Source organism: Mchenga conophoros, linkage group LG5 (assembly GCF_057382185.1).
Source record: "Mchenga conophoros isolate Kocher_MC1m ecotype Shallow Benthic linkage group LG5, M_conophoros_male_GT1.1, whole genome shotgun sequence".
NCBI classification, from domain to species: domain Eukaryota; kingdom Metazoa; phylum Chordata; class Actinopteri; order Cichliformes; family Cichlidae; genus Mchenga; species Mchenga conophoros.
Genome location: NC_140530.1, coordinates 23,387,205 through 23,402,604, shown reverse-complemented (window position 1 = coordinate 23,402,604; position 15,400 = coordinate 23,387,205). Strand labels below are relative to the sequence as shown.

General features: G+C 39.1%; 1 protein-coding gene and 1 pseudogene across 3 annotated transcripts; both read right to left on the bottom strand.

The window, feature by feature from the left end:
• Positions 1-545: 545 nt before the first annotated feature.
• On the bottom strand, positions 546-6,625 carry odad1 (outer dynein arm docking complex subunit 1). Of its 3 annotated transcripts, none has more exons than XM_085274327.1 (15): positions 6,522-6,625; positions 5,974-6,042; positions 5,790-5,886; positions 5,517-5,706; positions 5,311-5,436; positions 5,111-5,224; positions 4,905-4,972; positions 4,630-4,817; positions 3,228-3,362; positions 2,985-3,067; positions 2,535-2,703; positions 2,143-2,306; positions 1,975-2,060; positions 905-1,004; positions 546-788 (listed from the first exon to the last, which is right to left on the bottom strand). In XM_085274327.1, exons 2-15 carry the CDS (start codon positions 6,038-6,040, stop codon positions 678-680), a joined length of 1,698 nt encoding a protein of 565 aa, XP_085130453.1. In that variant the 5' UTR covers positions 6,041-6,042; positions 6,522-6,625; the 3' UTR covers positions 546-677. The 3 variants fall into 3 exon arrangements, with proteins under 3 accessions (XP_085130453.1, XP_085130454.1, XP_085130451.1); XM_085274328.1 differs by having other exon boundaries at positions 5,790-5,883; XM_085274325.1 differs by lacking the exon at positions 6,522-6,625 and having other exon boundaries at positions 5,974-6,055.
• Positions 6,626-9,772: 3,147 nt separating this feature from the next.
• Positions 9,773-14,233, bottom strand: LOC146574569 (taste receptor type 1 member 3-like; annotated as a pseudogene).
• Positions 14,234-15,400: the final 1,167 nt, after the last annotated feature.

Sequence of the window (15,400 nt, the reverse complement as noted above, 5' to 3'; positions counted from 1 at the left end):
AAAAAGCTAAAGGGGAAGTCAGAGCTCAGAGTTTATTTGATGCTCTTCTGACTAATGATATCTATCTAATTTGCACCCCCCCCCCCCCCCCTTCCCCTGGTTAACAAAAACATCCAGTTACCTGCATATTCTTCTCAATGATCATCATTTGTAAAATAAACAAAATAATATCTGAAAATAAACATTGTTATTCTGTTCAAAAGAATGTATTTAAAATCCCAAAGTACATAGAGCCTTAAAAGGTCCTAAAAAATCACCTTTTTTATTCTCAGCATGTCAATTAGAATTACAAAAGGTTCTGCTGCCCCCAACCTTTTTGTCTGAGCATGGCAGCAAGTATCATGTAATAAAGCGCTGCCAGGGAGGGAGGGCTGTGCTGGAACTGGATTGTATAGTCAAAGCCAGATGGCAAGTAACACATCAAAAGGACAGCTGGTTACTAGAGACTTTATAGCTCCTAAGCTAATTAGTCCCGCCTAAGCAAATCAGAGCTACGTACAATACAGCAGACCATGCCAATGATTCATCATAAAAGATGACAAACATACAACATAATTAGGCTTTGAAATGTTACATGTGGTAGCTGGTTCTATCAGCTATCACGGCCTTCGCTGATCTGTACAGTAAATGACAATGATCCTGTTTTTAAAATGTGCATCTTTACTGGACTGGTGGGGTCAGTGTTTCAGATTACTGCCTCTTCCGGTGGGTGTGATCTGACTCTGAACTGCAGACTGATCTTTGATGGTCTTGTTGCTGTCTGTCGTGCAGAACTCTTTCTCCAGAACCTGGAAATCAAAAAATCCCCCCCCAAAAAACCCCCAGATGAGCTTCAAAAACCGACCAGTGCATATATCCCAAATTATCATGTTGGGGTACATCTGGGACTTATTACTGCACTCACTCCCTTCATTATCCTTTGGCGAAGTTCCCCTTGTGAGAGTGGCCGTTCTTCTTCATCAGTAACAGGAGACTCTTCTGCATTATACGCCACGCTAATGGATCTAAGTTAGATGCACACATTCATCAACCCAATGCGTTGCATTTATTTATTTGCAAATACACAGTTCTGACCCAAGGACTACAGCAAAAGTAAAAAGAAAGATTTACAAGACAGCAGAGAGACCTGCTTTGATGTATGGTTTGGAGATGGTTGCACTGATAAAAAGATAGGAGGCGCAAGAGCCGAAGATGTCAAGGTCTTCAATGGGAGTGACCAGGATGGACATGAAGAAATAGGGAAAATAGGGACTGTCCCTTATTAGGGACAATAAGGGACAGCTCAGGGTGAGCGGTTTGGAGACAGAGTTAAAGAGGCATGGCTTGGATCAGGGGTCTCAAACTCCAGTCCTTGAGTTCCGGTGTCCTGAAACTTTTCCATGTGTCCCTGTTGCAACACACCTGAATAAAATTACTAGGTCATTAGCAAGATCATAGAATTTGACTGCATGCTGAAGTGGCAATCCCTAACCCTACTGAAGTAAATTTAAGTAAATGTAAATGTTTGGAAAAATATATACTTCTAAAAGTACTTTTATTGCACCATGTTCATTCATTCATGAGCTGCTGTAACATGAATCAAATGGCTGAATTGCCACCTCAGTGTGCAGTCAAGTGCTATAGTCTTGCTAATGACCTACTAATTATATTCAGGTGTGTTGCAACAGGGTAACATAGAAAAGTTTCAGGACACCAGCCAGTTTGAGACCCCTGGCTTAGGTGGTTTGAACATGTGCAGAGGAGGGATAGTGAATATACTGGAAAAAAGGTACTAAACATGGATCTGCCAGGGAGGAGGAAGACCACAGAGAGGATTTGTGGATGTTGAGATGGGTTGGTGTGCCCAAGGAGGATGCTAGGGATAGAGTGAGAAGGAAGCAGTTGATCTGCTTCTCCTAAATGGAGAAGCTGAAAGAGAGGAGGAGGAAGAAGGAGAAATACACAGTTTTCAAAATGAACAGATAAACAGCTGACCTGTTGACTGCAGGTTGGATGCTGATATTCTGCTGAAGTAGTTTTGGATTCTGACCCAAAGGGAAGCCTGCTGGGTCTTCTAGATCCTGTAAGAGTTTTAAATGCAGAATCTTTGTATCACAGGAAAGAAAACAATATATACATATGTTAAAAGGCCAGCCTGATTACTTTAGTACTGAGGAAAGCCTGCACAGTGAGCAGTTCGTTGGTCTTCTGCTCCACTAAGCTGAGGTAGGACATTATGTTGTTCTCAGTGATCCCACTGGAGGAGCCCAGCATATCTTCTATCGCTGAGCGGTCGCACTCTACTTTAGTGAAGATGTTGTTTACACCTGCGATAAGGAAGAGAAACCATGAACTGTTTAATTTGTTTTTTTTAATAAATATCCAGGTGACAGCAGTAGCATGTTTTAGCTTTTTGTTTTTGCTTGTGATTGCTTGAGAGCTTTGATAATTTTCATGATTATTGGGACCTTCACTGCAAAAAAAGCCTTAAGGATGTATGGAGTTATGAGAAATTACTAGTTGTAATGATAACAAAATATGCAAAATAAATCAACCTGTTTTAGTCTTGTCCAGGATCTCGCTTATGATGCTGGCTCGGTTCTCGTTGGCCTTTCTTTGAGATAAAACTCCCTCTAGTTGCTCATCAATATCTTGCAACAAAGATTGGTGCTGTCGTTCCTGCTGTAAACCTTTAACCCGAAACTGCTCCATGTCTTGTTTGATCTGCCGAGAGGCAAATTCCAGCACAAACAGACATATATACAGTGCACGTTAAAAACATAAATGAACAAACCTCCCCACCCAGCACACCCTGACACTTCCTAAACTTAATCATTAGCTTTGATCTAATTTCCTAATATTTCTTCGTCTTTCAGAGTTTTTTGTTGTTGTTGTTATTTTTGGCTTATTTGTAAATTGTATAACAAAAGTGTGTGCACACTGCATAACTGCACTGGGAAACAATATGTCATTTTTGTGATTTAAAGGGGGAAAAACACACTTACCTTGCTAATTTCTTCCTTCAGTGCCTCAGCCTCATTGGTTTGCTCATTAACAAAATTGAAAAGTGCAAAGTTCCGGTCTTCAACTGAAGAGCAAAACAGCAACACAGCAGTGAGACACCAAGTCCAATTATCCCTGTTTTCCAAGTGGGATCTTACATACATTGAATTTTACTGTATGTAGACAATGTAAGCTAAAGTAAAAACAAAAAACACAGAGATAAAAAGCTGGTTTGTTAGACTTACCCTGAATGTACCTGGTGACCAGCTGGTCCAGGTTCTCCTCCCCTGTAGCAATCCGAATCCTTTCAAACGCCTCCTCTAGAGCATCCAGTGACTCTTCTCCAGAGTCCATCCTGGACTGCTCTTTTGGCTCCAAAGCTATGAAACACAAAGCCCATCCCCTACCTTGTCAGTCTGGACCAAACTTGTTCCAAATGTCCCCAAGAAATTTACACACAGTCTTCTTTTCCTTTTGAACAGTTAAGTCACTAACCAGAAATGCAACAGCGATCCTTTTGAGATCTATATTAAAGCAGCCAGGGACACGCTGGCAAGACTGACTGTGCCTTCCCATTTTTACTGGTTTCTAAGCCAACAGCAAACTTGTTTTACTGAATTTTCTGCTTTGTTGCTGCACTTTTAAATATGTTATTCTATATTAACATTTAACAATTTGTTAATAGTTTTGCTGCAGGAAAATTTTTATTTTGGGGACCAAAAGAAACACTGAAAAGGATTTGGCAATTTACAGGTCATAGAGATGGAGAAGACCACATAAACATACACCATTTGGACAAAAGCAATAGGCCACACTGATTCATCTTTGAATTTAGGTGTTCTATATAAAATATACCTGTGGAAATTACTGTATAAAAGTCATTAATCCCCAGTAATGCTCAGGAAGCTTCAACCCTTCTCTTAACATCAGCACAAAAACTGTGCACCGGGAGTTTCATGGCATGGGTTTCCATTGCTAAGCAGCTCCTATAGATGTAATGTGTAGGTGTCCCAGTACTTAAGACTGTATAGTGTACTTTATCATTTGAAACATTCTTAATATTCATATTTAAGTACCATCTGTAATGTTGCTAGAGCACAGTTTCCAACTTAATAATAAAAAAAAGGCAGCTTAAATGTATATCTCAGTTGGCTTCTCATGGTTTTTTTTTTTGGCGTGTTTATGGTTCAAGCCAATTCCTGTGTTGTTTTGTAATTTCTGGTCACTTCTGGTTACATTCCTGTGAGTTTATTTCCCCTCTACTCTTCTGTTTCCCAGATTACTTCAGTACAAACTACCATAAAGCTTTCTTGTATCCTTTGTGAGAATGACACTGTGTTACGCTTACATTTTAGCTACATGTAGACTGGGTTACATACAGCACTGTACTGTACATTACTAATCTTTGTCTGAAAACTTGTTAAGCATAAGTGTAAAGTGGTCTAGTTCTATTATTATCATCAACTCTGTCACAACATACATAACATGTATTATTGATAGTTCTTTAACTTACAATAATAAGAACCTTGAGGCAACTGCTATTGTGGTTTGGCAATATATAAATAAAACTGAATTTCATTGAATAACTTGATTAATATCATTAATATAAACAGACATAGCAGCTACAACACACTGGTTGCCTCTTACATTGTCCAGGTCCCATTTCATGCTCGTCGTCCTGCCTGCCTGCATCACTGCACTTGACGATCATGAACGTTTTCAGGGTGGACTCATGCGCAATAACCCTCTCCAGCTCCTTCAACTCAGTGCTGTACTGGTCACGGTCCTTCAGTGCCTTCTCTTTTATCATTGTTGCCTTGGAGTGAGCCTCCACCCTAAGGTGCAGATAACAATTAGTGCTTGAACTGAATAACATGCGGACATTTTTTTGCCCTTAATAGAAACTGAATCTCAAATCTCACCTTGTGTCATAAGCAGCAGAGGACTGGTTGATTACTTCTCCAATTTTCTTGCGTACTTCCTGCAGTTCCTATAACACAAATGTTCATGTGGAGACATGTTTTCAGTTTGCACCTGCTATTTAAATGTAATGAAACCCAAGTAAATAAATGCCAAATAACAAAAATATTTGCCTCCAGATCATATTAAATGTGATGTGACCTCTGACCTTGCTTAGCCTGTTGTGTAGTTGCTGAAAACGAACACGCTCAATATAAAGAGTATGCAGCTCCTCTCTCACTTGGCTGTTTTTGGTCAACTGCTCATTTAAGCGAGTCAAGGCCTTGACAAAGAACACATGAATTTCATGATATTTAACATTTAGTTCATTTTTCTGGGTATTTGGCTGTAGCGTGCTTCGTGACTCACTCTGTTCAGTTTGTATTCCATAGTGCGTATGGACTTTTGGATTCGCTGTTCTGGGGAACTTTGAGCGTTACTATTACTAACAGCTCCATTTCTCAACTCTGCTAGCTTCGACTCCATGCTGGAGATCTAAAAACAGCACATAAAAATCGTGGTAAGCATGAAACAATACGAGGAAGTATCAAATAATATGAAAGCTCATAATTAACCTCCTTCTTCAGCTCTTGCTGGCATTTTTTGCCTTTCTGCAGCTCCTCTTCCAGCATTTCTCTCTGCTCAAGCAGGACCTGAATAGTCTGGATGTCCTTGTTTTCCTGCTGTTGACGGGCCAAGCTGTTACAGGCACCGAGGTTTCGTTGCAGTTCCTCCTGCTCCTTCTGCAGCACCTCTATCTCCTGCCTTTATCCACATGACACAAGAGACTGAAGAGAAAAAAATACACAGACTCCTAACTATGTTGTATAGGTGTAGCTTTTACTCACTGTTGTTTGCGGATCTGTTTCCGGGTCTGCATGTTGTAGGCCTGCAGATCTCCTTCCATGATCCTGAACTGTCTCTGCAATTTGGCGATCTCTTCTACTTAAGAACAATATCATGTGCACATGATGTTACAGCTGTTTCAATCGAAATAAGAACAGTTAATAATACCAACACAGAAAACCTTACCTGCTCCATCAACATCAACCTCACTGTTATCTGAGCGTGCGCTTGCGGCTGATCTTCCTCGAGGCATGGCTACAATGAACATGAACATCCCTGACTAATTATTTGAGGAAAAAGCATTACATTTATTATTATATTACATCTTCTCCCCTTGCTGTTTAGTTTCATATTCTGCTTTTAAACTTAGACGCTGAATATTTGTTCAAATAAGTCAAAACTTTAAGCAGCTTTAGCCTAAATCTTAGAGACATATCAGTCATTTTTTCCCCAATTATTTATTTACTGTTTTTTATATCATGTGGTTTGTGCACTTTGAATGACACAGTTACAGTGCGTTTACAATAAACAATAAATATATCTTCATAACTCTTGCTGTAGTTTTCTGTAACTAAGTTAAGCTAAGTTAACAGGTTACCAAAAACACCTGCGTGTTTCATGCCAGCTGTTGTGTAATATATATAATATGTTGAGTTTAGAAATTGTTAGCTTGCCCCCGAATGCTACGCGAGAAGAGTGTTATGTTATTAATGACAAATACCATCTTATCTTACCTGTTGTAACGATGAGGGCCACCGAGCCCTTCACCACCTTCCGTAACAGAGGCCTGAGTTGTTAGCAACCGTTGCTAGGTGCTTTGGGACAAACAGTCCCTGGGCTTAGTCTTTCAGACAGCAGGCTCTCACCAATGAGTTTATCATTTATTAAAAAATTAAACACACGATTAAACAATTCTTTCATTCTTATTCAATAGTGGTTGTGGGTTTTATGAAATCTACAAATTTAGAGAAATGTATTCATATATATATTTTATATATATATATAAATATATAAAAGAAACACTCTTGAAAGCAGCTGTGATTAAATTATTTAAACAATATATAATTGTGGATTTTCTTCACACACACACACACACACACACACACACACACACACACACACACACACACACACACACACACAAAAGTATATACGTTTTTAAAATTATTAACATACTTTGTATTTGTGTATTATGGTGCTTACTCTGTCCCCCAGCCAAGAACTTCCCTATAACAACTATTGCTCTGATCACCAAGTACACAGAAAAACTCCTAGAATTTGCATTTTGCATATATTTACCCCTCTGATTTCCGTAGTATATTTAGTAATATACAATACTTAAGTTTTATGATCTTGTACTGCATTTTCAGTTCTATTCTTGACCCCAACATAAGTATTATTTAAAAGTTGAATATTGTAGTTCACACTCTAGTCATTAATCTGACAGCTTGCCGGTTCTGGTACAAACAAGAAAAACGCAATACAAAAAAGCAAGGTTATAACTCCATGTTTACCAGTTTAAAAAATTAAACTCATAAAAACAATAATAAGATTCCACTAATGCCGCGTGTATTACTCTGAGGCATAACCTTATAACATAAGTCACAACACAAGTCATACCTTAAATTAACAAAACATTACACAGAACATTGTTTCATTGCATTTTTATTCACTTAATGCTGTGACTCTCAAAAGGATAAGTGAAACAACAATCCTGAAAGATAATTCTTTTTTTAAAAAAACGTTTTAAATCAAGTATGAATATATTTTTGTAACAACTAGTAAAATATTACATGCTACTACTGTATCTATGCACACTGTACTCTTGTGTTATATGATGTATTTGTTACATTGAGAAAAAATGCTTATATGCTTATTAGGGCTGCCATGATTTGTCGACTAGTCACGATTACGTCGACTATCAAAATCGTCGACGACTGATTTAATAGTCGACGTGTCGTTTGAAGCTTTGTAAGATCGCAAAAGACGCAGGAATAATAGCAGGATTTAAGAGTGTAATAACGGACTGAAACAGAAGATGGCAGCACAGCATGTACAAGGATGCCAGCTGCCGTTAAATCCCGAAGAAGAAGAAGCAGCTGTGTCCCAGAATTCATAGCGCGGCCCAGCTTAGTTTCCAACAATGGCGGTAGCTAGTTAGTTTTAATATTACTCTTATTATTCTTTCTGGGTCACAAAATAAACGTTTAACATATTTTCAGGCGAGAATGTAGCTGTGTAAACCTCAAATATCTGCTCAGTTTATCAGGACACCACATATTTTCAAAAGCGCTCCGACGTTTTCGGAGACGTCTGTTACCCACTAGCTCGATAGCTAGCCGGGGGCTAGGTCACTAGCGCCGTGAGAACACCGGACTCCCGGCAAATTGTTTTCAAACCCACCGCCGTCTTTCGCGACTCAGGTTAAATATATATGAGTCACTTAGATAAATTAAAAATGTTATTGTTTGGCTTTTTTTTTAGTATTTTATTTGTTCTTGAGTAAATCGGTTTGGCTGAGATTAAAGTTATAGTTTTTACACAGCTGAATAAACGACAGCTGATTATCAGAAGTGTGAGATGCTGGAGAATATACTCCGGTGTCCTGTTATATTTTAGATAGCAAGGAGTTTATTAAACTTTACCGAAACAATCTGCAAATTTCATTAAAATTGAATAAACTATCATCTTGTCTTTATTTTTAGTTAGCACCTTAAAAGCTTAAAGCTGTAAGCTAATGATAGTTATATAAGAGCAGATGCTGCTGGTGCAATAAGCTGTAGTTTTACGTCCAGTGGATGATGATCTGATTAGTCGACTAATCGCATAAATAATCGGTGACTAGTCGACTATCAAAATAATCGTTTGTGGCAGCCCTAATGCTTATACTTATCCCAATCTAATCTAGTGGATTTTATAGTCTACTGAACTACGGTATATATTACACAGTTGTTCCTATTCTTGTAGGAAGTAAAAAAAAAAGTACGTTTTTCAAAATGAATGATTCTTTGATTTTCTTATTAACCAGTTTAATTGTTTATTGTCTTTCCTGTGCTTTTGGCTGTGGCTCCTCTTCTGTTTGAGTTGGTGGGACATCCTCTAAGAAGGTACAGAAGTACACCAGGCAAGACCCCAGGTGCAGGCTGTGTAAAGATGCCCCAGAGACAATCCAGCACATAACAGCAGGGTGCAAGATGCTAGCAGGCAAGGCATACATGGAACGCCATAACCAAGTGGCCGGCATAGTGTACAGGAACATCTGTGCCGAGTATAACCTGGAAGTCCCGAGGTCAAAATGGGAGATGCCCCCAAGGGTGGTGGAGAATGACTGAGCTAAGATCCTGTGGGACTTCCAGATACAGACGGACAAAATGGTGGTGGCTAACCAACCGGACATAGTGGTGGTAGACAAACAGAAGAAGACGGCCGTAGTGATCGATGTAGCGGTTCCGAATGACAGCAATATCAGGAAGAAGGAACACGAGAAGCTGGAGAAATACCAAGGGCTCAGAGAAGAGCTCGAGAGGATGTGGAGGGTGAAGGTGACGGTGGTCCCCGTGGTAATCGGAGCACTAGGTGCGGTGACTCCCAAGCTAGGCGAGTGGCTCCAGCAGATCCCGGGAACAACATCGGAGATCTCTGTCCAGAAGAGCGCAGTCCTGGGAACAGCTAAGATACTGCGCAGGACCCTCAAGCTCCCAGGCCTCTGGTAGAGGACCCGAGCTTGAAGGATAAACCGCCCGCAGGGGCGTGCTGGGTGTTTTTATATATATATATATATATATATATATGACAATTTACATACACAATCTGTCTAAAAAATACATGTCGGTCTGTAATTCCTGTAAGTATGGATAACAAGTTCAATCAAAATACAAGTTTATTTTAATCACATTAAATACAGAACAGCTGAGAGAAGAATATAATTTAAACACTGCATACTTTCTATCTGCACACTGCCATTGTGTGGCAGTGTTTCACCAGTCTTAACTCACCTGTAGTGAGATGGACAGGATAACGGAGAGGGTGACAGTTTGGAAAATGGAAGTGCAGGGCAGCTGAAGACGACACACCACATCCCCTGGCTCCCCCAGGAAGAGCAGCAGACTCAGGCATGCTCCCATTGTGCCGAGCACAGCCACACAACTCAAGGTTCCCCCAGAAGCCTTTAACAGGGAGTTCCTCGATGCATCAGAAACATGACACCCACTGCACCCTGACATACCAGCAGCAGCATCCCCACCAGCATCATTATCACAGCATCCTGGCTGTTCCAGGTGAAAAACTTAAAGATGGGGTCAGTGCAGTTCGTGCTGTGATTGTGGGACCACTGGTGGTTGGGACACTTAGTGCACTCGATGTCATCTATGAGTGAGAAAGCACAAAAGTTTAGGTTGGTTAAAAACAAAAGAAAAAATTAAAAATGAAAACATTTAAAAATCAGTTTAACTGATGGCTGTGATTTACTGATTTACTGAATCTTAAACATCCTCAAACTTCAATTTTGGGTTTTTAAAGGGTTATTTTGTCAGAATATTTCTTCCCTGCATGCAGTGACTGTTGGAAGTCACATTTCTGCCCAAGAAAGGTTCACGCTGTACAACTATGAAACATTCTCTAATATTTTAATTAATTAAAACGGGCTGGAGCATGCTAATCAGTGAATTTTAAAAGTGCTGGCAGGTAGAGGAATGCCCACGAGATTGACTTGTTCTCATGTTATGTTAAGCTTACCTGCTGGATTATTCTCTATTTCTTGACAAAGATGCAAATAAGCAAGGTCACATATTGGAGACAATGGTGGAAAACCACATTACCCTTATTTGGTGCCTGCCAAACAGTCAATACAGTCAAAACAGCAGGAATGGACACCTTTGACTCTGTGGTCCTGGCCTTTGCCACACATTGCTGAACAGGCAGACTCAGGAACTTGTAACATTTGCTGTAAAAAATCTTAGAAGTCAAATACACTGGACATTAAAGCTTTTATACAATATAAGTTGATGTACATAGTTTCAAAAGTTACCTTATTAGTGCGCCATCGAAGGAGAGACTTATTGAGGAACAATTTTTGTTCAGTATGTTCTCTCACAAGTCCACTTGAGATGAGTTTGTCCAAACCCACTGAATCACATTGTATCCTATGTTTGGGTTGCTGTCTTTGTCAAAGTCTAGATCTGTGCCATTTATGTCAACAGAAGTGTTCTTTAAAACCTGCAACAGCTGCAAAATTCTTTAACGTTATTATTGACACCGTTGTTTGGAAATTGTGTCCAATCATCTACAGTTAGGTCATTAATTTGTTGTAGTGTTGCCCGTGTACACAAACCACTGACGACCAATCAGTCGATCAATATATGATCGATGTGTAAACTTTCAGGTTTAATTCCAGGAGAGAAAAAACTGCCTTTAGAAAAAATTGTATTAACTGCTTATGAATTAAAGACATTAATTATTCATGTTCCCCCACATTTAGAGGCTCAAAATTAATTAGAAATTTGTCTAACCAGCAGTTTCATGGCTGTATTTGTCATGATCTGTGTGCGCAGATGGTGTATTTGAAGAGAGGACCCAAAAGCAGACAAAACTAATCTTAAGAAAAGGCAAGCCAACTATTTAAGGCTGCATGAAATACAAAAAAGGCCAAAAGAAGAATAAGACTTTACTAACAAAAAACTAAACTGGCCAAAACTAAATGCTAAACTGGCATTCCAACGAGGGACAAATGGGAACAGACACAATATATACACATGAAGGCGATTAAGAAAAGTGGAGACATATGGGAACACAAAAGCAACAAATCAGGCATAATGAGACAGGGGAAGCGAAACTGAACACAATGCACATGACACGAGGGACTGTGAAAATAAAATAGAAAGACAAGGACACCCAGCCCTGACAAAGACGGAGATAAACAAACATGGAAACAAACGACAGACTGGGGGAGACAAAGGATGAAACACAGGAAGAAGAACATGGAGACAGAGCACAGGGACGAGAGAGAGAGGGCAAGAGATATGACAGAGAGGAGGGAACGCCAAGGAACAAAACACAGAGACCAGACCAAAGGAGCGGGAACATAAACTGATAACCCTAGATTAACTTAAAACTAACCTAGAGATTTCTAAACAATATAGAAGGAAAATTACCAGGGATTACCAAACGATACCATTTCTAGTCCTCTGAATTAAACAAGAAAACCCAACATAATAAAATCTAGAAACTAGGTTCGCTTCTCAAATTCAAAATTAATTTAACGAGATTCAAAAGTGCAAAGCACAGAACACTGGGTCACGATCCCAGTACCATAAAAAGATAAATCCTGTTCCCTTCTTAAGCCATAAGAAATGAAGCATAATATTTGATATTCATTCTGTGTTAAATTTGAATTTTATAGTGTTTCACTGTAATTTTCATGAAAGGAAATACAGAGGGGCTTAGAACAAGGGGTAAAGAAGTGGTTATTGGATTTTCATCCAAGTATAATTATGATAGTTTAATATAAGTATGAAATTTAAAATTGTTAGTTTAATTACTTGTTAATTACTTGAACCTCTTAAAATGGCTAACTATATTTGAAAACGAGCTTTAGGAATTTGTATTAGAATTAATGAAATGTCCTAATGATGAGAAAAAGCTGACAATCTGCATCTCACTCACATCTTAATTGTTTGATTTAAAATACAAAATGCAGTGATGCACAAAGGCAAAATTATATACCTATTAAGAATTGTGTTTTTGGCCTGCAAATTAAAGACCTAACTATATGTACTGGGTGAAAAAAAAATCACCTTCCAGGGATAGATTTTACTTCCAGATCCCCACTTACAGGCAGTTGAATTGCACTCCAGCAGGTTATGCAGTGCCTGTGCTACACTGTAAACAGCAGCATACACACTGAAAGCTGATGTCTGGACTGCAGGTGCTTCCACTATGCTAATGTTGTCTGGTAACAAATTCCAGCATTGTGGTCAGGGATTGTTTGACTGATTGATTGTGACTTTCTTGAAGAGCTCCATTGCATAATCGGCGAACAGGCCGAGGGTGTCTGTTTTGTCAACAAATGCAATGACTGTGCCAACTGTTTCAATGTTGGGCAGAGAAGTCACTCGAGTATGTATTGCCCAACTTGTGCTGCCAATCCACACAAGCGTTAAATTACTCCTGATAACCTAGAAAAAATGAAATGGTTTACCGGTACTGAACAAACTCCATACACTAATAGATTATAATAAATTTCTTAGTTGCTTTAAACTTCTGCTTCACCAACCTCTTTGAAAAAGGCCACAATTGGCTCTGGAAGAGTAAACACCACTACCACTCTGACACTGGTCACTCGAATGTTATGAATGATGGTTTTGATCGCTGGTTTGGGGTCAGTGTACACTGGAATCAGACTCTGATAGGCCACACAGACAGATGTGTTTTCTGCCAATTTGTTTACTGTCATTCTAGTGAACATCTGCACACCTCGTTGCCCGTACTCCTCGTCACTGCCCACAATTGCCACCCAGTTCCAGCCAAACTCCTCTATTTTCTTTATCATGACATCCACTTGCCATTTATCACTTGGCACAGTACGAAAGAATGACGGGTAGAGAAGTTTATCACTGAACTTGTCACTGGTGGCCCCATAGCTAATCTGGTGTGAAAATTAAAAACAGAAAATCAGAGATACTTACCTCTAATTTATGTTTATCAGGGTTAAAAAAGGTTAAATTGACTGCTGAACAAAACCAAATCCAAAAGAACAAGTTAATTTTTCTGTGATATAACCTGGCACCAATACATGGAGTTTTTAAAGATTTATTTTTACATTTGAAATATTTATTGCATAATGAGTCAAATCTTTTCCAAGTTTTCCAATGACTGACACCATTTCTGAGCCAAGAGGACCAATCACTGCAACTATACTGGTCTCATGGTCAGTGTAATTACACTGCACAGGTAGTTCTTGGTCGGATTTTTCAGTGAGGAAGGACAGAGTGGGCTTTATAATAATTGAAGATTGTCTGCATGTGTCATAGATTTCATAACCTAACTTGATGCCTGGGAGGAGAGTCTGATTTCTGTTGATTTCATCCACTGCATATTTCATGGCTATAGCAAGTCCCAGTGTGCGTAAATTTAAACTGTTCAGCCACAAGCAGAAAACAGTAGAAGTCGTTGTAAATCAGGGTTAGCATACACAGTTATTCTGATTCTCATATTATTAAGAAATGGTTGTTCATAACCATCCTTACCTTTTACAGCTTATCTGGTTGGTCTCTGTTATGTCACTGAGATTACTGGTGACATCATTAATGGGAAAGAGCCCTCCAAGCATAATGTCCCCAGACAAACTGAAGAGGTTGGGAGAAATGTCGCTGACCCATTCAGGCAAACTCTCACTGCAGCTCAGTGTAAAGAAACAGCACAAAACCAGCAGAGTGAAACATGAAGCCATATCGCCAGTAAGCCAAAGCAATAACAGGAGTATAATTATATACCAGTGCATAATGATAGGTTGTTTTATGCAAATTCACCTGTAAGTTGTCATGCCCTCCCTCTTCTGGCTACCCAAACCTGACACTTCAGTAAGAGCATATCATAAAGAAAACAAATAAACAAAAATACATGTGTAGTATAAAGTTTTTAAAATCACATTAAACAAATTTTGACTACTGTTTGTGAGGATTTATTGACACAGTCTCATTTAATGTTCTTGATGGTTTTCTGAGAAAAAACATTCTCTTTGCACCTTGTGTGTATGTTTGGGTCTATGCTGTGTTGGTGGTGTTCATATTTCCGGAGTATTTTCATAGAATTTGTTTGTGGTTTGAAATTTGTTTTCCTTTGGTGTAACTATCAATGATTCAATTCAATTCAAAAAGTTAGCGGCCATCCAGGTCTTTATGTCCTTAAGACATTCCTGCAGTTTAACTAATTGGTGTGTGTTACCTGGCTTCATGGATAGATAGAGCTGGGTGTCATCTACATAGCAGTGAAAATTTATGCTATGTCTTCTAATGATACTGCCTAAGGGAAGCATGTATAATGTAAACAGAATTGGTCCTAGCAGTGAACCCTGTGGAACTCCATAATTAACCTCAGTGTGCGAAGAGGACTCTCCATTTACATGTACAAATTGGAGTCTATTAGATAAATATGATACAAACCACTGCAGTGCAGTACCTGTAATACCTACAGCATGTTCTAATCGCTCTAATAGGATATTATGGTCGACAGCATTGAACGCTGCACTGAGGTCTAGCAGGACAAACACAGAGATGAGTCCACTGTCAGAGGCCATAAGAAGATCATTTGTAACCTTCACTAAAGCTCTTTCTGTGCTGTGATGAGCTCTGAAACCTGACTGAAACTCTTCAAATAAACCATTCCTCTGCAGATGATCTAGCTAAGACTGCTGGGTCTAGAGATGCTTTTTGAGTAAAGGTTTAACTACAGCCAGCTTGAAGGCCTGTGGTACATAGCCGATTATTAGAGATAGGTTGATCATATTTAAGATCGAAGAATTAATTAATGGCAGGACTTCTTTGAGCAGTTTTGTAGGAATGGGGTCTAAAAGACGCGTTGATGGTTTAGAGGAAGTAATTATTGAAGTTAACTCAGA

Coding starts and splice junctions, on each gene's coding strand:
- odad1 (XM_085274325.1), bottom strand. CDS start 6,055: ATGTTCATTGTAGCCATGCCTCGAGGAAGATCAGCCGCAAGCGCACGC. Junction 2,307..2,534: donor CCTGGACAAGACTAAAACAG/GTTGATTTATTT, acceptor TCCTTATCGCAG/GTGTAAACAACATCTTCACT. Junction 1,005..1,974: donor ATCCAACCTGCAGTCAACAG/GTCAGCTGTTTA, acceptor CATCTAACTTAG/ATCCATTAGCGTGGCGTATA.